Source organism: Drosophila nasuta, chromosome 2R, assembly GCF_023558535.2.
Source record: "Drosophila nasuta strain 15112-1781.00 chromosome 2R, ASM2355853v1, whole genome shotgun sequence".
NCBI classification, from domain to species: Eukaryota; Metazoa; Arthropoda; class Insecta; order Diptera; family Drosophilidae; genus Drosophila; species Drosophila nasuta.
Window position 1 is genome coordinate 15,926,138 of NC_083456.1, and position 23,093 is coordinate 15,949,230.

General features: G+C 41.6%; 7 protein-coding genes across 8 annotated transcripts in view; 2 read left to right on the forward strand and 5 right to left on the reverse strand.

Annotated features, from left to right (window-relative positions):
• Positions 1-990: 990 nt before the first annotated feature.
• The window catches only part of LOC132786698 (RYamide receptor), a 69,361-nt gene continuing 47,258 nt past the window's right edge, over positions 991-23,093 (forward strand). Inside the window, exon 1 of one of the 2 annotated variants that reach the window (XM_060793305.1) lies at positions 991-1,753. The gene's annotated coding sequence lies outside the window, so the exon portion shown is untranslated. The remainder of the gene's footprint in view (positions 1,754-23,093) is intronic. The other variant, XM_060793306.1, reaches the window with a different exon arrangement.
• On the forward strand, positions 7,454-13,754 carry LOC132784667 (kielin/chordin-like protein). The gene is made up of 2 exons (XM_060790433.1): positions 7,454-7,496; positions 7,563-13,754. Exons 1-2 carry the CDS (start codon positions 7,460-7,462, stop codon positions 11,054-11,056), a joined length of 3,531 nt encoding a protein of 1,176 aa, XP_060646416.1. The 5' UTR covers positions 7,454-7,459; the 3' UTR covers positions 11,057-13,754.
• On the reverse strand, positions 11,874-13,913 carry LOC132784668 (mucin-5B-like). Its single transcript, XM_060790434.1, has 3 exons — positions 13,810-13,913; positions 13,465-13,753; positions 11,874-13,406 (listed from the first exon to the last, which is right to left on the reverse strand). Exons 1-3 carry the CDS (start codon positions 13,847-13,849, stop codon positions 11,936-11,938), a joined length of 1,800 nt encoding a protein of 599 aa, XP_060646417.1. The 5' UTR covers positions 13,850-13,913; the 3' UTR covers positions 11,874-11,935.
• On the reverse strand, positions 14,872-19,391 carry LOC132785109 (uncharacterized). The gene is made up of 5 exons (XM_060791103.1): positions 19,299-19,391; positions 18,273-19,241; positions 16,988-17,918; positions 16,535-16,662; positions 14,872-16,164 (listed from the first exon to the last, which is right to left on the reverse strand). The coding sequence occupies exons 1-5, from the start codon at positions 19,336-19,338 to the stop codon at positions 15,191-15,193; spliced, it is 3,042 nt and encodes a 1,013-aa protein (XP_060647086.1). The 5' UTR covers positions 19,339-19,391; the 3' UTR covers positions 14,872-15,190.
• LOC132784669 (phospholipase A1-like) lies at positions 16,840-18,201 on the reverse strand. The gene is made up of 2 exons (XM_060790435.1): positions 17,985-18,201; positions 16,840-17,918 (listed from the first exon to the last, which is right to left on the reverse strand). Exons 1-2 carry the CDS (start codon positions 18,028-18,030, stop codon positions 16,969-16,971), a joined length of 996 nt encoding a protein of 331 aa, XP_060646418.1. The 5' UTR covers positions 18,031-18,201; the 3' UTR covers positions 16,840-16,968.
• LOC132785753 (phospholipase A1-like) lies at positions 19,754-20,901 on the reverse strand. Its single transcript, XM_060792017.1, has 2 exons — positions 20,839-20,901; positions 19,754-20,780 (listed from the first exon to the last, which is right to left on the reverse strand). Exons 1-2 carry the CDS (start codon positions 20,876-20,878, stop codon positions 19,801-19,803), a joined length of 1,020 nt encoding a protein of 339 aa, XP_060648000.1. The 5' UTR covers positions 20,879-20,901; the 3' UTR covers positions 19,754-19,800.
• On the reverse strand, positions 21,867-23,021 carry LOC132785513 (phospholipase A1-like). The gene is made up of 2 exons (XM_060791648.1): positions 22,973-23,021; positions 21,867-22,913 (listed from the first exon to the last, which is right to left on the reverse strand). Exons 1-2 carry the CDS (start codon positions 23,010-23,012, stop codon positions 21,934-21,936), a joined length of 1,020 nt encoding a protein of 339 aa, XP_060647631.1. The 5' UTR covers positions 23,013-23,021; the 3' UTR covers positions 21,867-21,933.

Consider the following 23,093-nt stretch of genomic DNA (forward strand, 5'->3'; position numbering starts at 1 on the left):
TTCCCGCATAGCAATTTGCAGTTTTAAATATTTGTACACTTATAATAATATTATTAATGGAAATCTATATATATACCATATATATTTTATTGCGAGCAGTCAATGGGACAAGCACTCTGCTCTGCAAATAATTTTCGAGGGAACAGGTTTTGTCGTAAGAAAATGTTGAGTGCATTCATAATTTTACACCAAAATTTAATTAACAAGCTTTTTATTGTGACTGTTTTATATCCGATTAGCTACAAAATTGTTGGCGAATCATTTAAGCATGCCCACAATGAGTAGGCACTTTTTCTAGAAATAAATATATTCAAATTTAAGCATGGCAATTTCTATAGAAAGCTGCCAATTACTTGCACTCGCAATAACAGTCTGCCTTTAATTACAGAGATAGACTAAAAATATAAAATACAGTATATTTTTAATGATTCCCAGATTTCATTGTTTATATTATTTTATATATATGCATTAAGCTCATTTCACAAATTTTTAGTTCTAGTCGCAATAAAAGTGTCTTACACACATTAAAGTCAAAGGCTCGCGATTAGCATCGGATTTTTGATCAACCCTGTATTTGTATAATATAATTTTTACATTAGTTGCTGCCATGAAATTTACTCATTTTTTTGAGCTAACAAAAATCCAATTTAAGCCAGCCAATTTCTAGACAAAGCTGCGAATTACCTGTATTGGCAATAAAGGTGTCTGCTTCGCCTCGTAAACATTGGCTGGCAACATATTCGCTTGGCAACATGTTGCCAGGCTTGCTTGCTTTTGGCGCCAAAATCCTAGCAACTGCGCAGAGGGTGGAGCCACATTAGCAACATTAACTCTAGCTACAGGCTGCAGCAACAGCAGCGGCGTTGAGACGTTCGTTCGTGTTGGGGACTTCGTGCTGTTGTTGTTTCGGCATTTTATTGTTTAGAACTTCGTTGGCCGGCTGATCTCCATTCAGTTAACGTCATGGCCAAAACGCCAACGCCAAACGCCAAGGCGAGTCACGGAATTCCATTTCAGTTCGCTTTCTGTGCTCGTGCGCGTCGCAACGTGGCAGCCGCTGCTGCTTCAACACATTTGAATCTTGGTGTTGCTCTTGGTGTTTCTCGTTGCCGTTGTCGTTGTCGTTACGATTGCCACCAGTGGCGTTGGCGTCATTAAACGCCGCTTTCAATTTCTGTTTCAATTGGCCGTTCCTCACATTTTTTGGAGTGTGCAAATTGCTCCATTTGAGATATTTTTGGACGCATAAACGCATAAAAAAGCGCAATTCAAATACAAAACACAAAACAAGAAAACAATTACAATTTTGTTTATTTTAAGTGGCAATTTGAATGTGCCCAGCACGCGAACAATAAACGCCACAATTAATTAACTGTTTATCAAGACTCCGATGCTCGACAAAAAGGTGCGAGAAGCATTTACTCAGGCTCAGACATCGCGTCAACGCGTCGTATGCGTGTTTTCTGCTAGCCAGCCAACAAACCAACGAAACAGCAACAATTTGTTGTGCGTGTGTGTAAAGTGAGTGTTCAATAAGTGTGTGTTTACGTGTGTGTGGAAATGCAAATGTGAAATTGTGCACGTAACTGGACATCGCAGTCAGTGTCGTTGTCGTTTTCGTTGTCTTTGTCGTCGGGTTAGTTAAATGTTTGTTTTTGCCACTGCTCTTGGCATTGCCATTGCCGTTAAATGCTAATTTCGTCACCTGGGAGCTGTTCATATAGCCGGCCAGACTGAGTCAGTGTCCAGTGGGGTAAGTGCTTACCTCTTACAATTCGACACCAACACCCACCCCCCTTTAAACATCCACATTTGATTCGCCTCAAAAACAATGCTCTAATGCTAACCAGTTTGTCCTCCCTTTGCAGTGGTCGTTGTTGCCTTTTGTTATTTTTATTGTTAGCGCTTCGCAATTGTCGCACATTCAGTTGCATCGACTGTAAATGACACTTTAACTAACCCACTTTGCAAAAAATAGTTCATTCTGTGCTTTTCAAGTTTATTCATTTCGACTTTGCAGCTAGAGTGCGAGTGCTACTTGTGAACTTGATTGAATAACAAAGGAAATAAATTTGAATTTCCCCTCTGTCATCTTTTCATTTTTGGGGTGTCGTCATGTCAGCTGTCAGTTGTTAACCAAGCACGTGCCAGTCACCTACTTTAATGCCACCGATTAATAAGTTAGTGTCTTCCCAAGGGAATTACCCCACACACACTTTTTATTGTGGTCGACCCTTGTCAGTTTAGCACTTACACTCATGTGTCAAAACGCATTTGTGGCATTTCCTTTGTTTTCGATTTGATCAATTCGCCTACTAAATTTGATTTTCTTTCAAACAATCACACTTTTTGCATAACTCTTTGCTTAATATCAAAATAAATTGTACCTTTTACGATTTGTAAATTGCTAATTGGATGTCTGCAAAGTGAAAGCAAATTGAGTTGATTTGCTTCAATTTATGTGTTCAACTTACGCAAATTTATTGATTGTCGCAATTTCAGTGAATCCCCCCAGATAAATTGTGAATCAAACAGTCGACTGACAAATCTGCTTTGCACAATTTACAGGAATTGTTGCACGAGAATAGCGAGGAAATGCGAGACAGCAGGAAGTAGCTACGACAAAATATTACGTATACGTAGCGTTGTGCTGCAGTTCTCATATATTCAAAAAATATTCTGTGAATATTATATGCAATGGGCAACTGCCTGATTTTATGCTACGTTCTTTCACAGCTGGCAACGCAACGAGAAGTGAGTTAATTATAAATTATAAGCATACGAGAAGGCAAGGCAGGGGCGGGTGGAAGGCACGATGAAAGTGTGCCGCCATCGAGGCAATTGTTTAGCTGCCATTTTGGGCCTAACTACACACATATGTTTGCTTTGCCGCTGCTACAACTGTTGTTGTTACTGTTGCCGTAGCTGTTGCAGGTGAGCGCATATTTTATCAGCAATTAACCGTTGAAGCCAGTTGGCTAAATGCCAAAGGCATTTCATGCTGAGCCGCGCCTAAAGACAGGCAATGCCTTTTGGCTTTTCGGGGGGCTTTAAATGGTCGCCGGCCGGGGTTTAAGAGCCCGTTGTGCTATTTCCTTTGTTTGCCAGTAATGTTCACTGTTTACTGTTGCTGGTTCTTGTTGTTACTGTTCTTGTTGTGTTGCTGGTTGCTGTTTGTTGTTCGTTGCCCCAAACGCTCGCCTGGTTTATGTACGGTTTTAATGTCAATGCGTGTCATGAGGGCGTTCATCTGGTTTTCTCAGATTTTACGGCTTCGCGTCTTTTGTTTGTTGCTTTCATATTTCTGCAAATGCATGGAATGGCATCAAATGGATTTCAGTTGCAGCCTTATGACTTCCATTATTTATAATGTTTAAGGATCAGTCGTTGCCTTCATTAAATTTTAATCAATAAAACACTCAATCATAAATTTTATGGATTACATTTCCGGCTTCCCGTATTCAATATTCGCTTATTCGCATTCGAGTTTCCACATTCAGATAAATTGAATGGAGAGTTTACGCTCTTTTTGGGTGGCAACACCAACGTTTACAACGTGTTAATAGTTTCTCTGGACAGGACGTGACAATTCATTCGATTGTCTAGCGCGGAAATCGCATTGCCAATTGACAGTTTGCTTTAGTAAGCGTTTTTTTTATTGCATATTGTTTTTAAATATCATGTAGTACAAATTTAAATTCTGAATTTAAACTTTTTATGGCCAGAGCAGAGATTAAAAGTCGTGTATACAAAAAAAATAACGAGTTTGTTTTGATAGCTATTTTTATCTAATGATGTATGGTGCAGTTTTCATGAACAATAGTTTAAAAAAATACAATCCAATTTAAAGCCGAATTAGTTATCATATTTGCAGAGCGAAAATAAATAATATGCATATTAATTCAATGTCGCAGCTTATGGCATGTGTAATAAATAAATGGATTCTGTGAAATCTTCATTTATAAGCAGAGCTCATTGAAATTCCATGACCGAGGATATACGAAATATTTACGCTTTTTGGCAATTTGTTTTGATTTCGAAGCTCACACACAAGACCTCAACTAAACAAGAATGTTACGGGCAAAGTAATCTTGGCAAAAAATCATTCAGTTTGTTCTTGCTGTTGTTTCTTTTGGTTGATGCCTCACATCATGTTAGTTTTGGTTTCTTTTTTGTTTGCCTTTTACTCAAAGCACTTAACAGAATGTAACAACAACAGAGAGATAGCGCAGAGAGAAACTATGACAGCAACAAATTGAATTTGTTTATATACGAGAACATCACATGCTACGAGTAGACACCTGCAAAGAAAAGAACTTTCAAATAGTTCGCAAACTTTGGCCAAAAAATACGAAAAACCCCCTAGCGCTGTTTATAAAATCCAATATTCTCAAATGCAAAGACGAAAAAATGAACTAAATTAAGATCCAACTGACAGGGTAAATGAAAAATTTGAAATTCCGTTGGTTTGCATAGTTTGAGCAGCTTTGAAGATAATCTAAAACACAAGCTGCAGGATGCAGGAAAGGCTAGGCGATAAAAGACGCCCCCGTGAGTTGCAACTGTGGACTGTGGTGATGAATATTGGGCGATGAGCGACAGAGCAAGAGTCAAAAAACAAGAAAAAAGACGACACAACTTTTTGAGCTATATTAAAAATTCCATGACAAAGTTTACTCTTTACTCAGTTGCTTATTGCGGCTTTGTTTGCTTTCCTCAAAAAACACAGTGCCAAAGTTTCTTTGCATTTTGCGATACTAATCTTTCGCTCAACAACTTATTTTGCATGCTTATTGCCATTTCCACATTATTTCTTTTTGCTTTTTTTGTGGTCATCCTCTGGGGCAACATTTACTTGAACATTTCACAAATGTGATTAGATTTGGTATACAAAATAAATAATGCAAAATTGTAAAGAAATTGCAGCCGAACTCTGTGAAAACACACGGCGTATGCGTAATGTAACAATGTTGCTCTGTACTTTTGTGTTTTTATGCCCAGCACATCTTGCATGTCAAAACGGGAATATTAAAGTTACGTCATACTGATATTTCAGTGAAGATTAAGGAGTATTTGTGAGTCAAGCGTAGCTCACTTGGATTTTGCTTTAGTCGCCTTAGGTTAGTCGCGTTTCTATACAGGAATAACAGATTTATATTCATACGCGAGAAAGAGAGACAGAAGGAGAGCTCCGTATGATATTTGTACTTCTATGTCTGATAACAATTTCGCTTGTTTATTTTTTTTGTGTTATTCGCCATAAAACATAAAACGAAAAATGTTACGGTGGCAAGTTAAGATGTTCGGGCAATTTTTCCTTTTCTTTTTTCACATTTTTCATTTTGGCTCAAAAACCATAAATATTTACATACTAAAGTGCAGTGAGGCATGCCACACACGCTTCCATCTACGAGACAACTTATTCATATGTGCACACTTGACTGACATGGCTGGCTGTCCAGAACGGTTTCTGACCGAAAACTATATAATAAAATATAAAATATAATCATAAATTAATTCAAATACATTTCGAGTTTTATGTGAATTTTACGCGTCTTAGCTAAAGGTTGTGATGGACCATTTTTATGCTTCGCAGGATCTTTTGAAAACCATAAGTAGTTTTTTGTTATTAGCTCAGTTTTCATTGAGATTCAGCCACGAGTGAACTGGGGCTGCTTTTTATTGGGTGATTCGGAAAACATTTCATATGTATTGGCTTAAAGTTTAGTCAGGCATTGGGATACAAATCTAGCATCATATTCGGAGTATTGTTACCTGCTCAGCCATTACAATCCATTTAAGCTAAATGCGTCCTCAGCAGCTGGCAATTTCATTTGCTGGCCAACGTTCTTTACATCGATGGAATGCGGTGTCCTTTATATGAGTTTGTAAACCTTTTGACAGTTGAACAAGTCATTTGGGATCACAGGAGAATCGCCAGTGTGACACACTTGCGATGGAACCCTGCTGTGACCCTCATTAGTTGACTGGCCACACATCCACGTCCTTCTAACGGGGGAATCCAAGAACAACACTCAACTCACGGCACTCAATATAGAGTAGCTTTCGAAATTAGTTGTGAAACAATTTCCTTTTAAAAGTCGACACAAACAGCATTAGTATTTATTACCAACGAGAGAAATGTCCGCACATTTGAGACAAAATTTGACACAGTTGGCAATAGACAAAACAGCATGAACATGACATAGAATGGAATTAGAAACTGAAATCGTTCAGCTGTGATATGTTTTGATAAATTAGCATGGACAACAATAACAACGATGATGTCGTTGTCCTCAACGTTGCGTCATCTTGGATAGGCTTAAGGATTTTAAATATGCCGCTGGCACTTCCGTCTACAAAACGCGTTGCTTTTATTCACCCAATGTGAATAATGAGCTCTCAACCGTTCGACCGTCTTCCTGCAACAAATTCAGCGTCAGAACCGTTGCCTCTTCCATTTCTACGTTGCCTTTGCATTGAACGCCTTAAGGTCGTTAAGTTGTCTGACCTTTTCAGAGCAAAGCAAAAAACAAAAAAAAAAGCCCAACGGTGCCGTTAGGCATGTTAATTTCACATACCCTGCAGTCACTAAAAACACATTTAAAGAGGTATGACATATTTCTGAAAAGGGTTTGAGCACAAGTATATTAATTCCCCATCAACTGCAAAATATATTCTTACCTTTTGTGTTTAGATAACTCTTCAACTCTGACTCCAGGGTGACTCTTAGTCAAACACTTTCTTATGACCAATGCCTTGTATTATTGATAGTCCAGAGACGTGGCAAGTTAGTAAGAATAAGGTGTGACTATGTGGCCAATATAAAACAATGAGAGTATAAAGCATTTGCAGACTTTGAGTAAGACTTTGGCTAAGTGAAAAATTGAAACAAGGAAATATGCAAATCACTCGACGTGAATTTCAGACATTTCACACACTTCACTCTCAGCTGTAAGAGGCCTCGTATTTCTTCAGCTTGCATGAATATTTTACAAACGAAAAACACCAAAGTCATCATACAAGTCCGTCATGTTCATAATATGTATTCACCTTACGTTTCACCTTTGAGCGATTAAATCTGTTGAATTCCATTTGGCATTGCCATTTTTCATTTGCTTTTGAGGTTGTAGTATTCCTTATTTGCTTATTATTTTCACTTTTTAAAAATGTGGAGACTTTTCTAAAGTGAATCACCGTTGCCATGTTTCTGTTTGCTCAAGATTGTATCATTTCCGATTTTTTAACGAAAAAAAATAAAAGCGTTATACGATTTGTTTGCTTTAGTAGTGTTTAACAGGACACATGTAACTTTCGAACAACTACGATAAGAGAAATTCCAACATTGTCTTATCTATGTAACACAAGTGGGAGAAACTCATTATTCTAATAGTTTTAGAGGGTATAAAAGCAGCTTGTAATTTGTGCGGAGCTCAGTTAAGTTTTTAAACCAAGGAAAATGACGCCGCAGCATATTTGGATAATTTACTACTATGGTGAGCAAGAGAAAAGATGAAACAAAAGAAAATTATCCTGAAGTTTTTTGGTTTTGCATTGAATAGCGTTTCATCTATTTCTCGTGCTTTGCCGTGCGCCTCCATTGTTAACTTTGAAGACCGAAACTGCCAATCTAAAGGTCTGTGGTGAAGGCGTTGTGAGTCCTGACCCCGACGATTGTGCTGGTTATTTCCAATGTTTGGATGGTGCAATTATTAAAGAGAAATGTAGCAGTGGCAGCTACTTTGATTCCTCTTGGGATGTATGCGTGATAGATATGGATGGCATCTGTACACCAGCTACAGTTAATTGCACAGAAGGAGAACTCGAGGTGAACCCTTTTAACTCCTGCGGCTATTTGAAATGTTTGAATGGAAGTATAACAGAAGTTAATTGCACAAGTGGAAGCTACTTTAATTCGACTTTAATGACGTGTATCATCGATGAGAATGGTATATGCTCTGCTATCGATGATGAATGTATAGAGGGGGAGATTGAGGAGAATCCTGAAGATCCTTGTGGATACTTCGAGTGCGTCAATGGAAGTTTTGAAGATGTGGATTGCACCAGTGGAACCTACTTTAACTCTTCATTAAATATTTGCATCATTGATGAGAATGGAATATGTTCTGTGATCGATGAGAAATGTATAGAAGGAGAGATTGAGGAGAATCCTGATGATCCTTGTGGATTCTTACAATGTGTGGATGGCAGCCTTGAGGAAGTGAACTGCACCAGTGGAACCTACTTTAACTCTTCTTTGAATATTTGCCTCATTGATGAGAATGGAATATGCTCTGCGATCGATGAGAAATGTATAGAAGGAGAGATTGAGGAGAATCCTGATGATCCTTGTGGATACTTACAATGTGTGGATGGCAGCCTTAAGGAAGTGAACTGCACCAGTGGAACCTACTTTAACTCTTCTTTGAATATTTGCCTCATTGATGAGAATGGAATATGCTCTGCGATCGATGAGAAATGTATAGAAGGAGAGATTGAGGAGAATCCTGATGATCCTTGTGGATACTTACAATGTGTGGATGGCAGCCTTGAGGAAGTGAACTGCACCAGTGGAACCTACTTTAACTCTTCATTGAATATTTGTCTCATCGATGAGAATGGAATATGCTCATTGACATGTACGGAAGGTGAGATTGAGGTGAATCCTGATGATCCTTGTGGATACTTACAATGTGTGGATGGCAGCCTTGAGGAAGTGAACTGCACCAGTGGAACCTACTTTAACTCTTCATTGAATATTTGTCTCATCGATGAGAATGGAATATGCTCATTGACATGTACGGAAGGAGAGATTGAGGTGAATCCTGATGATCCTTGTGGATACTTACAATGTGTGGATGGCAGCCTTGAGGAAGTAAACTGCACCAGTGGAACCTACTTTAACTCTTCATTGAATATTTGTTTCATCGATGAGAATGGAATATGCTCATTGAAATGTACGGAAGGAGAGATTGAGGTGAATCCTGATGATCCTTGTGGATACTTACAATGTGTGGATGGCAGCCTTGAGGAAGTGAACTGCACCAGTGGAACCTACTTTAACTCTTCATTGAATATTTGTCTCATCGATGAGAATGGAATATGTTCATTGAAATGTACGGAAGGAGAGATTGAGGCGAATCCTGATGATCCTTGTGGATACTTACAATGTGTGGATGGCAGCCTTCAACAGGTGAACTGCACCAGTGGAACCTACTTTAACTCTTCATTGAATATTTGTCTCATCGATGAGAATGGAATATGCTCATTGACATGTACGGAAGGAGAGATTAAGGTGAATCCTGATGATCCTTGTGGATACTTACAATGTTTGGATGGCAGCCTTGAGGAAGTGAACTGCACCAGTGGAACCTACTTTAACTCTTCATTGAATATTTGTCTCATCGATGAGAATGGAATATGCTCATTGACATGTACGGAAGGTGAGATTGAGGTGAATCCTGATGATCCTTGTGGATACTTACAATGTGTGGATGGCAGCCTTGAAGAAGTGAACTGCACCAGTGGAACCTACTTTAACTCTTCATTGAATATTTGTCTCATCGATGAGAATGGAATATGCTCATTGAAATGTACGGAAGGAGAGATTGAGGTGAATCCTGATGATCCTTGTGGATACTTACAATGTGTGGATGGCAGCCTTGAAGAAGTGAACTGCACCAGCGGAACCTACTTTAACTCTTCATTGAATATTTGTCTCATCGATGAGAATGGAATATGCTCATTGAAATGTACGGAAGAAGAGATTGAGGTGAATCCTGATGATCCTTGTGGATACTTACAATGTGTGGATGGCAGCCTTGAGGAAGTGAACTGCACCAGTGGAACCTACTTTAACTCTTCATTGAATATTTGTCTCATCGATGAGAATGGAATATGCTCATTGACATGTACGGAAGGTGAGATTGAGGTGAATCCTGATGATCCTTGTGGATACTTACAATGTGTGGATGGCGGCCTTGAGGAAGTGAACTGCACCAGTGGAACCTACTTTAACTCTTCATTGAATATTTGTCTCATCGATGAGAATGGAATATGCTCATTGACATGTACGGAAGGTGAGATTGAGGTGAATCCTGATGATCCTTGTGGATACTTACAATGTGTGGATGGCAGCCTTGAGGAAGTGAACTGCACCAGTGGAACCTACTTTAACTTTTCATTGAATATTTGTCTCATCGATGAGAATGGAATATGCTCATTGAAATGTACGGAAGGAGAGATTGAGGTGAATCCTGATGATCCTTGTGGATATTTACAATGTGTGGATGGCAGCCTTGAGGAAGTGAACTGCACCAGTGGAACCTACTTTAACTCCTCTTTGAATATTTGTCTCATCGATGAGAATGGAATATGCTCATTGAAATGTACGGAAGGAGAGATTGAGGAGAATCCTGATGATCCTTGTGGTTATTTAAGATGTATTAATGGCAACCTTGAGGAATTGAATTGTACCAGTGGAAGTTACTTCAATAGCAGCATAAAGGTTTGTCTTATTGATGAGAACGGTATTTGTTCTGCGATCCCAGAAGGTTGTCGAGATGGTGATATCGAGGAGAATCCAGATGATCTTTGTGGCTATTTAATATGCAAGGACGGTAGCTTTTCTGAAGCAAACTGCACGAGTGGGAGCTACTTTGATTCTTCATGGAAAATGTGTGTTATTGATGAGAATGGCATTTGTTCTTCAAGAAATCTTGTTGAAGCCTGCATAGAAGATGAGATTGAATCAGATCCTGAAGAATGTGCTGGATACTTGCAGTGCATCGATGGGGAAAGGGTGAGTCAACTTTGTGCTTATGGCAGTTATTTTGATTCAGCTTTAAAGAGCTGCGAGATCGACTATGATAACGTTTGTTTATCTAAATCGGAGATCTGTGAAGAAGGCGAGAGGAAGGAAGACCTAGATGATACTACGTGGTATTTTGAGTGTATCAACGGGGATTATGTTGAGCAAAAATGCCCAGAGGAAAGTTATTTTGAGAGCAGTATAAAGGGATGCATTATCGATGAGAATGGTGTGTACAGTTCTTAGCTAGACTAACCAATTACAGAAATAAAATACTAGATAATTAAGATTGCCTGCAATGCATTTTGTTATTATATTATAATATAATCGAAATGTTAATACTTTTTAGCTTCAATTTATGCTAATTGAGTTACATCAGCAAAGGAAGTAGATAACAGTGGCAAGAGAGAGCCGAAAATAGAGAGAGAGGTGTTAACACTGTGCATCAAATGCTCGATGCGGCTTAAGGCAAAGTTTTTGATGCCGTAGCTTTTTGGGGCAGCTGCGGCTATTTAACTTTGTTTTAATGCGGTATCAAAATTATAACATTTGTGCCTGCTTAATTGGATAGCTGTTAACTAACTGTTACCATTGCCAACTTTTTGGTTAGCAACTGAGTCTTCACTTAAAAGGAATTACCAAAGAAGATGAGCACTAAATCAGCTGTGTTCGTTACTAATGAGAAGCTGACACAAGGACATCGTGCTCAAACTGACCGAGTAACCATGAAAACAGTACGTATACGTGATGTGTGCTCTACACACAATTTTGCAGCGCATGTCGATGTCAATGCCGAAGTTGACCCTCAGATTAAGTCTGCTCTTAATTAAGAGTATTCCCGCAGTGCAACATCAAGTTTCTCCCAATGTTTTCGCCATTTTGCGTGCAATAAAATACATCAAAGTGCTTTCGATTACATCGAAAGTCTCGTAATTAAAGTTTGCCTACGTTCAGCCGCATTAAATGAGAACAGATAACAAAACTTGGGGTAAGAGGCGTGTTCACATTGCTCCTGTTACGACGTTTCACATCAAAGCCTACATCCTGCAATTAAGACCAGAAGTTCGATTTCATTTGAAGTTTATTGGAAAAGCCTTTTGCTTCCCTTGACACTCGCCTCGGAGCTTAATTCAACCCGGGCTTCGTGTTGACATTGGCATTGACGAATATTAAATTCAGGATATAAATGTTCGTAATATTGCCTTTTCCCTTATCATCCTCTGAGGGTGGGCTAGGCGTTGCTGGTGTTTCAATTCCTTCGGTAGTCGAAGTAGTTGAGTCATTACCAGGTGACACTGTTGTTTCACCATCTTCAGTCACAATTGTGGTAGGTGCACTGGTTGGAGTTGATGTCTCAGTTTCTTCGGTAGTGGAGTCATTAGGAGGGGACGCAGTTGTTTCTCCACCCTCAGGGGCAATCGTTGTTGTGTCCGCCTCAGTTTCATCCTCAGTGGTTCCGCTGGACGAAGTCGATGTTTTAGTTCCTTCGGTAGTAGAGTCATTAGGAGGGGACGCAGTTGTTTCTCCACCTTCAGGGGCAATCGTTGTTGTGTCCGCCTCAGTTTCCTCAGTGGTTGCGCTGGACGAAGTCGATGCTTCAGCTCCTTCGGTAGTTGAGTCATTGCCAGGTGACACAGTTGTTTCTCCATCTTCAGGTTCAATCGTTGTTGTATCCGCTTCGGTTTCATCTTCAGTAGTTGCGCTGGACGAAGTTGATGTCTCAGCTGCTTCGGTAGTCGTCGTAGTTGAGTCACTACTTGGAGACGGAGTTGTTTCTCCATCTTCTGGCGCAGTAGTTGTGTCTGCTTCAGTTTCGTTCTCGGGATCCGTAGTTGTTGGTTCTTCAGGAGCCTTTGTTGTGGAGTCATCGCCATCCACCTCTCCGTAACCATAAGGTGATTCCTTATTTACGGGCACATAGAACTCACCCACTGCAATAAAATCATTCTGCACAGAGCCCATGCGAATCGAGCTGTAGGTGCTGCCACAATCCTTCTTGTTGGCGTACTCGTACGATGGACAACTGATGCTGAGGTAGTTGTCAATCGTCAGCGCTTCCACGTAGTATGAGACGGCACGTGTGTGTGAACAGCTTCCAGTCAGATCGAGGCCACAACCAGGCTGCGATTTGCCGCCATTCGGATAGAAGACAGCGCGGCCAATAGGCCTGGTGTATCCTAAAGTGCCGCCATTTGTCTGAATGGTCTCCACGTAGTAGGCATCATTGCTAGACAAGCGCTTCGCTGGCTTATCGTAGCTCATCAGAGGCATAGCAGGATCTAAACCCACAACTTTCTGCACCGTGCCCGTGGTAACCTGCTTGGCGGCGTGTCCTGCCACATGGGCACCCAGACTGAAGCCCACAATCTCGAGTGTGTCTAAGGACATGCCGTACTGCTTGACTAAATAGTCAATTAGGGTGGAAACTTTGCCACCAGCCGATGCGGCAGCTGCTACCGATGAGGCATACTCCAGGGAACGTCCACGGGACCAATCCACAGCAATCATATTGTAGTTGCCTGAACGGAACCAAGCTGCACGCACTCCAGTATTGACGCCATCTTTGTAGTTCGAATTCCAACCGTGTATGGTAATCCTAGAAAGGATTTTCTATGCTTAATACACATTTCTAGATTTTTACAACAATTCCTTACCTCGTAGGAAATTCGGGATTAAAGTTTGAGGAATCAATTGAGTCTTTGCTGGCCTTAATCACTTGACCATCGTTGGGATTATTTAGCGTGTACAAATAAAACGTAACAGCATTCAGAGAAATACGTTCAACGATTTCCAGATCATTAAGAGTTTCATATGCAGCCAGCTGTTGGTTTGCATCCTGCATGCTCATCCATTTAAGACCGCCATCCACGCTGGGCACATACCAACCATTCACTCCATTGATGCGGCCTGCTCTGTCGCCAATGGACATTGAGCTGACTGAACCTGTAAATATGCTGATTTATGATGAAATGAAATCACACAAAGTACAAAGTTCTTACCAGCCAACACGCAAAAAGTTAGAAGCAGCCACATTGTCATGTCTGCTATAGGAAATTTACAAATGTGGAACGCAAGTAGCTGCCACTTCAATATATACGAATTATTTAGCTTGGTCAGAAGTATAAAACTAATCGGGACGATAAGATTGTGGTCCGTTAAAACCGTCTATGCGTCCCTAATTTGCATTTGAGTGAAAGCTCTCGGCATTTCCATAGTTATTAATAATAGAAAAAGTCGGTGGTTGATTGAAAAGTATTTCAGTTAATCCTAAAAATAGGTTTCACTGATTTTTATTGAATAGTACGGAATAATAGCCGCGCTTATCTGAAATATTATAAACATATTTAATGAAAAATTGATTAATTAGAAGGTGTGCTCGCTAACGATTTTACAATGATTTAACAATTAAACGCTAATAAGGGTGGATATAAGTAACGGATTTTGTTTGTTTTGTTTTTAAAAATAGCTCCGCAAAGTTACAAGAGTTAATTCAATTTATTTTTATAAAATATAGAGCTGTAAGACTGCATGCGTCTGGTTGTTCAAGACGCACAGCTGAAACCTTTAACCATTTTTCTCGACTTTAAATTTTGGCGCTTCTGAACCTTAGAAAATCTTATCAACAGAAGTTTCAACATTACAACAGCAATAATAAAAATCTAATTAAGAATCATTGAACCCTTTAAAATTGTATTGGAATTCAATTGAGATGGAATTTGCAGATGGTTACCCTTTAGCTAACGTGTATTAAAATTATTTTTCTTCTATTACAGTTAATATATATATAGATGTAAATAGAAAAGTTGTAAATGTACAGAACTAGGGAAAATGTCTATGGAGCCCAATCTTATTAAACTTAAATTACCCCAGCGCTCAAAATTTTAAAATATTTTATTTAAAAAGACCAGTAAGAAATAATTTCATCAAACCCAATTTCAAATAGCTTCCACAATGGGTTTCTTTGTAGTTAAATTTGTACAATTTCAACAGTGTAATATTTAAATAATATATTATATTTGTATTATATATTTAACACAAAATAAATTTATTAACAAATATCATTTCATATTGCTGTAATATTGTATTATTATTTTCCAAACTTTACAATGTCACTCAGAGTACTTTTGTCTACCCTCGCAAGCCGATTAGGTGTCTTAAATCAAATCCAAATTTGCAGTCTCTAGTATTAATAGTCTTGAAGATAAGATTATAGCTAAAAATTCATTACATACTCGAATCGCGAAGCGCGTATCGCAAATTGCCATTTGAGTGAAAGCTTCATGAAAGCATTCACCAAATGTTACAATGAAAGAGATAGAGAAAAAGCTCAATTTAGCAATATGATTTTAATTGTTAAAACGCATACTCAGTTTGGTCAGTTTAGCTGCCGTAGCCATAGGGATACTGGCTGTTGACAGGCACATAGTAATCACCAGAAACCATGTAGGCATTGGTAACAGCACCCATCTTCACAGAGCTGTAGGAGCTGCCGCAGGTCTTGGCCACAGCCTGCTCGTAGTCACCGCAACGCATGGTGGGGAAGTTGTCAACTTTCACGGCCTCAGCATAGTAGATGACGGAGCGGCTGTGGGCGCAGGAGCCGGTCAGATCGATACCGCAGCCAGGCTGGCTCTTGCCACCGTTGGGGTAGAAAGCGCCCTTGCCAATGGGTTTCAGGAAGCCCAAGGTACCACCGTTGGTCTGGATGGACTCGACATAGTAGGCATCGGTGGAGCTGAGACGCTTGTTGGGGCTGTCGTAGCTGTACAGGGGGAGGGCAGGGTCCAGACCGATGATGGTGTGCACCTGTCCGTTCTTCACATTCTTGCCAGCGAAGCCAGACACATGGGCACCCAGGCTGTGACCAATGATCATGGTGTTGTCCAGAGACAGACCGTGGTTGTTGCGCAGGAAGTTGATCAGATCGGCAACCTGCTCACCGACGCCGGGAACAGCCAAGACGGAAGAGGCATAGTCAACGGAACGAGCACGGCCCCAGTCGACGGTGATCATGTTCATGTCACCGTGGGAGAACCAAGCGTCGCGCACACCATAGTTGACATAGTCATCAGCGCTGGAGGTCCAGCCGTGGATGGTGAAACGGGTTGGGTTGTTGGGATTGAAGTGGGAGGCATCGATGGAGTTCTTGTTGGCCTTGATCTCCTGGGCAGAGTTCAGGTTGGACTTGGTGTACAGGTAGAAAGTGACTGGGTTCAGCAGACTGCGACCCTCAATCTCCTGATGAGCTTCCAAGTATGACTCGGCGGCATCCTTGTCTACCCACTGGAAAGTGCCATCCACTTGGGGCACATACCAGCCATTCTCACCATTCATCTTGTGCTCAACGGCACTGGCTGCAAGTAAATGTATTGCTTAGTCATTGTGAAATAGGAGAAATATATTCTTTAAGTGAAATTTACCGGCCAAAACGCAGAATGCAAAAACCAAAAACAGCTTCATGATGCCAACGAAAAGTCAACCTCAACTGATGTTTGGAGGTTGCTCGTGAGCTCCTTTATATTGGACACGGCAGAGGTTCTTTATCAAATCACGGGCACGTTCTATGCATAGAGGACACTTGAGATTTGGTCAAGAGATTGTCACGATCACGCCATTCCCTTTCCCCGCCTTTTAAATGCAGATAACATTCGATGACGGCAAGTAGAGTGAAGAGAATGGCCATCGTCCACTTCTATCTGCTATCTATTATTTTATTTTGGCCACTCTGAATTGACTCGTGTCCGATTAGCATGTTCTGCGATATGGCACCACTTTGGTGCCCCCTTCTAGGCAAGTCAACCATTTTTTTTAAGATCTCCTCTACAGATAGACGTGTTAGAAACGCCGTGTAACTGTTATAAATAGCTCAAAAAAGCGTAGAACGCATCGCTCTTTGATAAATTTAGGCGAATAATTTGATCTCAACTGTGTACTGCTGATTTCGAGATCTGCGTTGCGATATTTGCCCCACACATCGCACACACACACCTCCAATAAATCGAAGAGTAATTGCATTTTAAATATAAATAAAAAATGTTGATAAGTGCTTGCTGCCAATTTCATCGAGGTAAACAAATATATTTTTAGAAAAGCTGCGTGCGTATTGCGTGTTTTAACTAAATCAAATACTTAAGATACCCAGTCAGTAGGATGTCGGACTAGTCGATCATGCCATACGGTGCCTGCTCGTTGAGGGGCACATAGAAGTCGCCTCTGACCATGTAGGCATTGGTAACCGCTCCCATGCGCACTCCCATATACTGACTGGCACAATCCTTGGCCACAGCAGCCTCATAGTCAGCACAACGAACGCTGCCGAAGTTATCCCGCTCCACAGCCTCCACGTAGTAGGTGACAGAGCGTGTATGGGCACAAAGGCCATCGAAATCATCGCCACATCCCGGCTGCCGTTTGCCACCGTTAGGATAGAAGGTGCCACGGCCAATGGGCTTCACATAGCCCAGCTTGCCGCCATTGGTTTGTATGGACTCCACATAATAGGCATCAGTGCTAGCCAAACGCTTTTCTGGCTTGTTCCAGCTGAACAGCGGCATGGCAGGATCGAGGCCAACAATAGCGTGCACTTGTTCGCCACTCTCTGCCATTTTTTTGCCAGCGAAACCGGCAACATGCGCACCTAAACTGTGACCAATTATCTCAAGCTTATCCAACTGTATGTGGTGGCTGCGATGCAAGTGCTCAATTAATTCACCCACTTTGGAGCCAGCACTTGCCACGGCTTTAGCGGCACTCACATAGTTCTCAGTGCGCGATGCTGCCCAGTCGACAACGATGATATTGAAATCTCCACGAGATAGCCAAGCATTTGTAATCCACTTGTTCATGTTGTCTTTGTAGCTACCCTTCCAGCCGTGTATGACAAACTTTGTTGCTCGCTCTGCATCAAAATGAGTGCTGTGTATCGATTCGTCATCAACTATGAGCTGCTGCCCATCTTTGGGATTGCTGTGCGTGTACAAATAAAAGGTCACATCGGACTGAAGCTCCTTTAATGCCTCGCCTTCCATTAGACTCAGCCAACTGCCGTCCGGCAGTGTCCATCCATTGGCCCCCTCGTCCAGGTCCTCTTTCAGTGGCTGTGCACCAACTGCATTTATATCAATGTTTGCATATCAGAAATGCACATAGCTTTGATGTATAGTAATCAATTTACCTGCAAGCACGAGCAGAGCAAGTGTCAGCGGAAACAACACTTCCATTCCTTTTTTATAGAATGCGCTTTAAACAAAAACACAATCCCATTTTATACTTTCATTCCTAATCTAGCTGACGTCTCCACTTCACGTCCAACCGACCCCAAGTTTCCTCCATATTGTCAATACCGGATCTCGCCAATATGATAACAATACAAATACAACTGCGACTGCTTGTTAGAGTACAAATATTATCAAATATAATATGGTTGACCAACAAAAATAAATCCCCCTCGTATAGATGATTTATTCTATGTTGCCAAATGGCGTCTCGCTATTTACGGGCACATAGAAGTCACCATCGACCATGTAGGCGTTGATGTCCGCGCCCATGCGAACACTGCTGTAGGTGCTGCCACAATCCTTGGCCACAGCATCCTCGTAGTTACCACACTTGATAGTGCCAAAGTTATCCTCGGTTACAGCCTCAACATAGTAAGTTACCGAGCGACCATGAGAGCAGGTCCCTGCAGCGTCGATGCCACAGCCAGGTTGTTTCTTGCCACCGTTGGGATAGAAGGCACCTTTGCCAATTGGCTTAAGGAAACCCTTCATGCCACCGTTGGTCTGAATAGATTCCACATAGTAAGCATCGGTGGAGCACAGACGTTTTTCCGGCTGATCATAGCTGAAGAGTGGCAAGGCAGGATCTAGGCCAATAATGGTGTGAATCTTGCCTTCACCCACGGTCTTGCCAGTGTATCCCGCCACCTGAGCACCCAGGCTGTGCCCAATAACATACAGGCTATTCAGAGACATGCCGTGACTTTCATGCAGATGCTTGACCATCTCTCCCACCTTGACGCCCGCATCGGGAACAGCGCGCACCGAGGAGATATAGTCGGCAGACTGAGCTCCATCCCAGCCGACAACGATGATATTGTAATCACCACGGGACAGCCAGGCCTTGGTGATCCTGGTGTTTATGCTGTCGGTGTAGCGACCGCCCCAGCCGTGAATCACAAAGCGAGTACCATGATCCTTGTTAAAGTGCGAGTCACGAATAGAATCCGCGTTCGCTTCAATGTGTTTGCCAACAGTTGGGTTAGATTTGGTGTAGAGATAGAAGTTAACGGCATCAGAGCTGCGCTGTAGCTTCCTGGCAGCCAACAAGAGTTCGGCTTGCTCGCGATCCATCCACTCGCTTGTGCCATCGATGCGAGGAATGTACCAACCATTCTCGCCACTAATGCGCTCCTCGACGGGCAGAGCACTAACTGAAAAATAAATTCAATCAAATTACGAATTTATGGAAGCAACATAGACACGTTTACCTGCGACGAGCAGCGCTGCTAGAACAACAAATACTTTCATAGCGCAATCCTAACTAGAATTGATAAGTGACTGGCGTAGCACGAGTTTTTATAGAGGCCAAAAAAACAAGCTATAACGGCAATCAATTACCTTCTATCAGATAATACCCATATTTCATATAGATAGTGTCTGTCTTTGCGCCTTCAAATGTCTCAGCTACACTTCGATTAAGTGTTTGACATGGTCTGACCTTTTAGACAACCTTTGACTATCCGATTACAGATTGATAATATCAATTGACAAGTGACGGGTGCTCCTTACCCCATTTCTATTTACTAGATTATCTAATCGCTGGCTAACTAGTCTCCCATCGAAATCAGCTGTTGTTTCTTAGTACTTCCACCCTCGACTATCAAATCGCACACTGACTGGAACATTGCTTATCACAAGCCCCTTAAAAAAATCGGCACAAAGAAAGTGATTTCAAGAAATTTGCATATATTACTGAGTATTTACTGGTATCTAGTGAATGTTGCCGAAGGGAGCTGCGCTGTTCACGGGAACATAGTAGTCGCCATCAACCATGTAGGCATTGGTATCAGCGCCCATGCGAGCACTGCTGTAGGTGCTGCCGCATGACTTGGCCACGGCATCCTCGTAGTTGCCGCACTTGATGGTGCCGAAGTTATCTTCGGTGACAGCCTCAACGTAGTAGGTCACAGAGCGTCCGTGGGAGCAAGAGCCGGTGAGGTCGACGCCACAACCAGGTTGCTTCTCGCCACCGTTGGGGTAGAATGCACCCTTGCCAATGGGTTTAAGGAAACCCAACTTGCCACCGTTGGTCTGAATGGACTCCACGTAATGAGCATCATCGGAGGACAAACGCTTGGCGGGCTTGTCATAGCTGAAAAGGGGTAGAGCGGGGTCCAGACCAATGATGGTGTGAATTCTACCCTCGCCAACGGTCTTGCCAGCATAACCAGAAACTTGAGCACCCAAGCTGTGACCAATAACATACAGGGTATCCAGAGACATGCCGTGATGTTCGTTCAGGTACTTGATCATGTCACCAACTTTGGCACCAGCTCCGGGCACAGCCAGCACAGAAGAAGCGTAATCCACAGAACGAGCGCGGGCCCAGTCGACAATGATGATGTTGTAGTCACCCTTGGAGAGCCACGCCTTAGTGATTTCGGTATTCATGGAGTCAGAGTGGCTCTGAGTCCAGCCGTGAATCACAAAGCGAGTGGGATGATCCTTGTTGAAGTGGGAATCAGAGACGGAGGAGCCCGAGGAGCTAATCGACTGACTGCTTGTGGGATTCGACTTGGTGTACAGGTAGAAGTTGACAGCATTGGTGCTAATGCGTCCTTCCATCAGCTCGCCGTTCTCACGGAGTCGCTCACCTTCCTCAAGATCCATCCACTCGCTGGTGCCATCGATGTGGGGAATGTACCAACCATTCTCGCCATTGATGCGCTCCTCAATGGGCAGGGCACAAACTAAAAGACAGAGCTAATCTTAGGGATATGTTTTAGGATTAATATAATTTCCATTTACCTGCGCCCAAGAGTGCTGCCAAAACAAGAAATAGTTTCATTCTGAAATATTATACTGCAATACAACGAATGCTTCTTTATATAGCCCCCCAAAGTAGTAACATGTCAAGCTTATCACATCTAGCTCTTCATAACACTTCAGATACTCTTTGCATTCCATCTGATATTTGCCATTTTGATTGAATCCCATTGAGCGCTCTGATTTTGGAAGTTCCATTGTTAAATGTGCTGATATAGGGGTAAACCCATAATATCTATGGAGAGTGCGCAAATTTTGAACTCTATCGACAGCAGGGGGTGATATGAGACCCACGGAATGATATTGCAATATGCTTTATCAGCAATTTACGTTTTTGTTTGCTTAGCCCCACGTCAGTCGAAGTTGCGCGGATCTAGTTGTTGAACATAATCCCAAAGAAGAGTCTTACTAATAAACTACTATTTAATAAATACAGAGATATAAAGTAATTAATAAAAACTTTATATTTGTTAAAACTCTTTGGTTTCAAAAAGCGTTCACGTACTTTGAAGTACGATTAGTATTTGTTTACCAGTATTTCAATACATCAAATTGTATTCAATTTAATCAAAATATTTTTTACTTTAAAGTTAATAAAACACAACGCAATAGTTTATTAGCTTATATACATGTATATTTATGCAAAAAACAAAATATTTAGCTTGGATAAATACTCTCATTACTTTGTGGTGTAAACAGTATACGTTTATTTTTTTCTAAAAGTTGTTTCCAAATTGCACAAGCATTTTTTTAAAGCTTGAAATTAAATAAAAGTACTCCTGATCATGAAAATTTTGATAATCAGCCTCTTTCATATTATATCAATGCTTACAAAACCATTTTTAGGAAATGCTAAAATCTGCTTTGACAATACTAAATATTTAGTTGTCTTCGACTTTGAGAAAGCTATTAAGTGAAAGTAATCATTAAAATTATATATAAATGGCATTAAAAAAAACCTTTTTACACATTTTTCCCCTTTATTGTTGAAACACACCAATTATTTTAATTGAAAACTTTGAACATTTAGCGGATTATTTGCATTTATTTATTCATAAGCATTTAAAAATACATAGATTAGTGAATCATGCCAAAAGGTTCCTTGCTGTTCACTGGAACATAGAATTCACCGTCGACCATGTAGGCATTGGTATCAGCTCCCATTCGGGCACTGCTGTAGGTGCTGCCACACTTCTTGGCCACGGCATCCTCATAGTCGCCGCACTTGATGGTGCCAAAGTTATCCTCGGTAACAGCCTCGGCGTAATAGGTAACAGAGCGGCCGTGGGAACAAGAGCCAGTGGCATCAATGCCACAACCAGGCTGCTTCTTGCCACCGTTGGGGTAGAAAGCACCTTTGCCAATGGGCTTAAGGAAACCCAGCTTGCCACCATTGGTCTGAATAGATTCCACGTAATGAGCATCGCCGGAGGACAGACGCTTGTTAGGTTTGTTGTAGCTGAAGAGGGGAAGAGCGGGGTCCAGACCGATTATGGTATGAATTCGGCCCTCGCCAACAGTTTTACCAGCGTAGCCGGAGACATGGGCGCCCAAGCTGTGACCAATAACATATAGACTGTCTAGGGACATGCCGTGATGTTCGTTCAAATACTTGATCATGTCACCGACCTTGCCACCAGCTCCGGCCACAGCCATAACGGAGGAGGCATAATCCACAGAGCGAGCGCGGGCCCAATCGACAATGATGATGTTGTAGTCACCCTTGGAGAGCCAAGCCTTGGTGATTCTAGTATTCATCGAGTCAGAGTGGCTCTGGGTCCAGCCGTGAATCACAAAGCGAGTGGGATGATCCTTATTGAAATGTGAATCGCGAATCGAGGCTTCTTTGGCTTCGATTTTCTTGCCATCGGTGGGATTGGACTTAGTGTACAGATAGAAGTTAACAGCATTAGTGCTAATGCGTCCTTCCATCAATGCACCTTTCTCCAACAGTTGCTCGCCTTCAGCGAGATCCATCCACTCGCTGGTGCCATCAATGCGGGGAATGTACCAACCATTCTCGCCATTGATGCGCTCCTCAATGGGCAGGGCACAGACTGAAGGCAGCGAAAATCATTTAGATTTAATAGATTGGGTGTATAATACGGTGACTTACCTGCGGCCATCAAGGCAGCTAGAACAATAAACACTTTCATTGTAAAATTCTCAGTGAGGGTTGGCTGGTGGGATTTGTGTTTTTATAGTCACAAAAGCAAAAATATCCGAACGTAATCACG

Excerpts from the sequence above, each read along its gene's own strand:
- LOC132784667 (XM_060790433.1), top strand. The coding sequence starts at position 7,460 with ATGACGCCGCAGCATATTTGGATAATTTACTACTATG. Across the intron at positions 7,497-7,562 it reads TTGGATAATTTACTACTATG|CGTTTCATCTATTTCTCGTG; the intron begins GTGAGCAAGAGA and ends TGCATTGAATAG.
- LOC132784668 (XM_060790434.1), bottom strand. The coding sequence starts at position 13,849 with ATGACAATGTGGCTGCTTCTAACTTTTTGCGTGTTGGCTG. Across the intron at positions 13,754-13,809 it reads AACTTTTTGCGTGTTGGCTG|GTTCAGTCAGCTCAATGTCC; the intron begins GTAAGAACTTTG and ends GCATATTTACAG. Across the intron at positions 13,407-13,464 it reads AATCCCGAATTTCCTACGAG|GATTACCATACACGGTTGGA; the intron begins GTAAGGAATTGT and ends AATCCTTTCTAG.
- LOC132784669 (XM_060790435.1), bottom strand. The coding sequence starts at position 18,030 with ATGGAAGTGTTGTTTCCGCTGACACTTGCTCTGCTCGTGCTTGCAG. Across the intron at positions 17,919-17,984 it reads TGCTCTGCTCGTGCTTGCAG|TTGGTGCACAGCCACTGAAA; the intron begins GTAAATTGATTA and ends ATATAAATGCAG.
- LOC132785109 (XM_060791103.1), bottom strand. The coding sequence starts at position 19,338 with ATGAAAGTATTTGTTGTTCTAGCAGCGCTGCTCGTCGCAG. Across the intron at positions 17,919-18,272 it reads GCCATTTGGCAACATAGAAT|TTGGTGCACAGCCACTGAAA; the intron begins AAATCATCTATA and ends ATATAAATGCAG. Across the intron at positions 16,663-16,987 it reads CCCCTCAACGAGCAGGCACC|TTACACGGCGTTTCTAACAC; the intron begins GTATGGCATGAT and ends TATTTATAACAG.
- LOC132785753 (XM_060792017.1), bottom strand. The coding sequence starts at position 20,878 with ATGAAACTATTTCTTGTTTTGGCAGCACTCTTGGGCGCAG. Across the intron at positions 20,781-20,838 it reads GGCAGCACTCTTGGGCGCAG|TTTGTGCCCTGCCCATTGAG; the intron begins GTAAATGGAAAT and ends TCTGTCTTTTAG.
- LOC132785513 (XM_060791648.1), bottom strand. The coding sequence starts at position 23,012 with ATGAAAGTGTTTATTGTTCTAGCTGCCTTGATGGCCGCAG. Across the intron at positions 22,914-22,972 it reads AGCTGCCTTGATGGCCGCAG|TCTGTGCCCTGCCCATTGAG; the intron begins GTAAGTCACCGT and ends CGCTGCCTTCAG.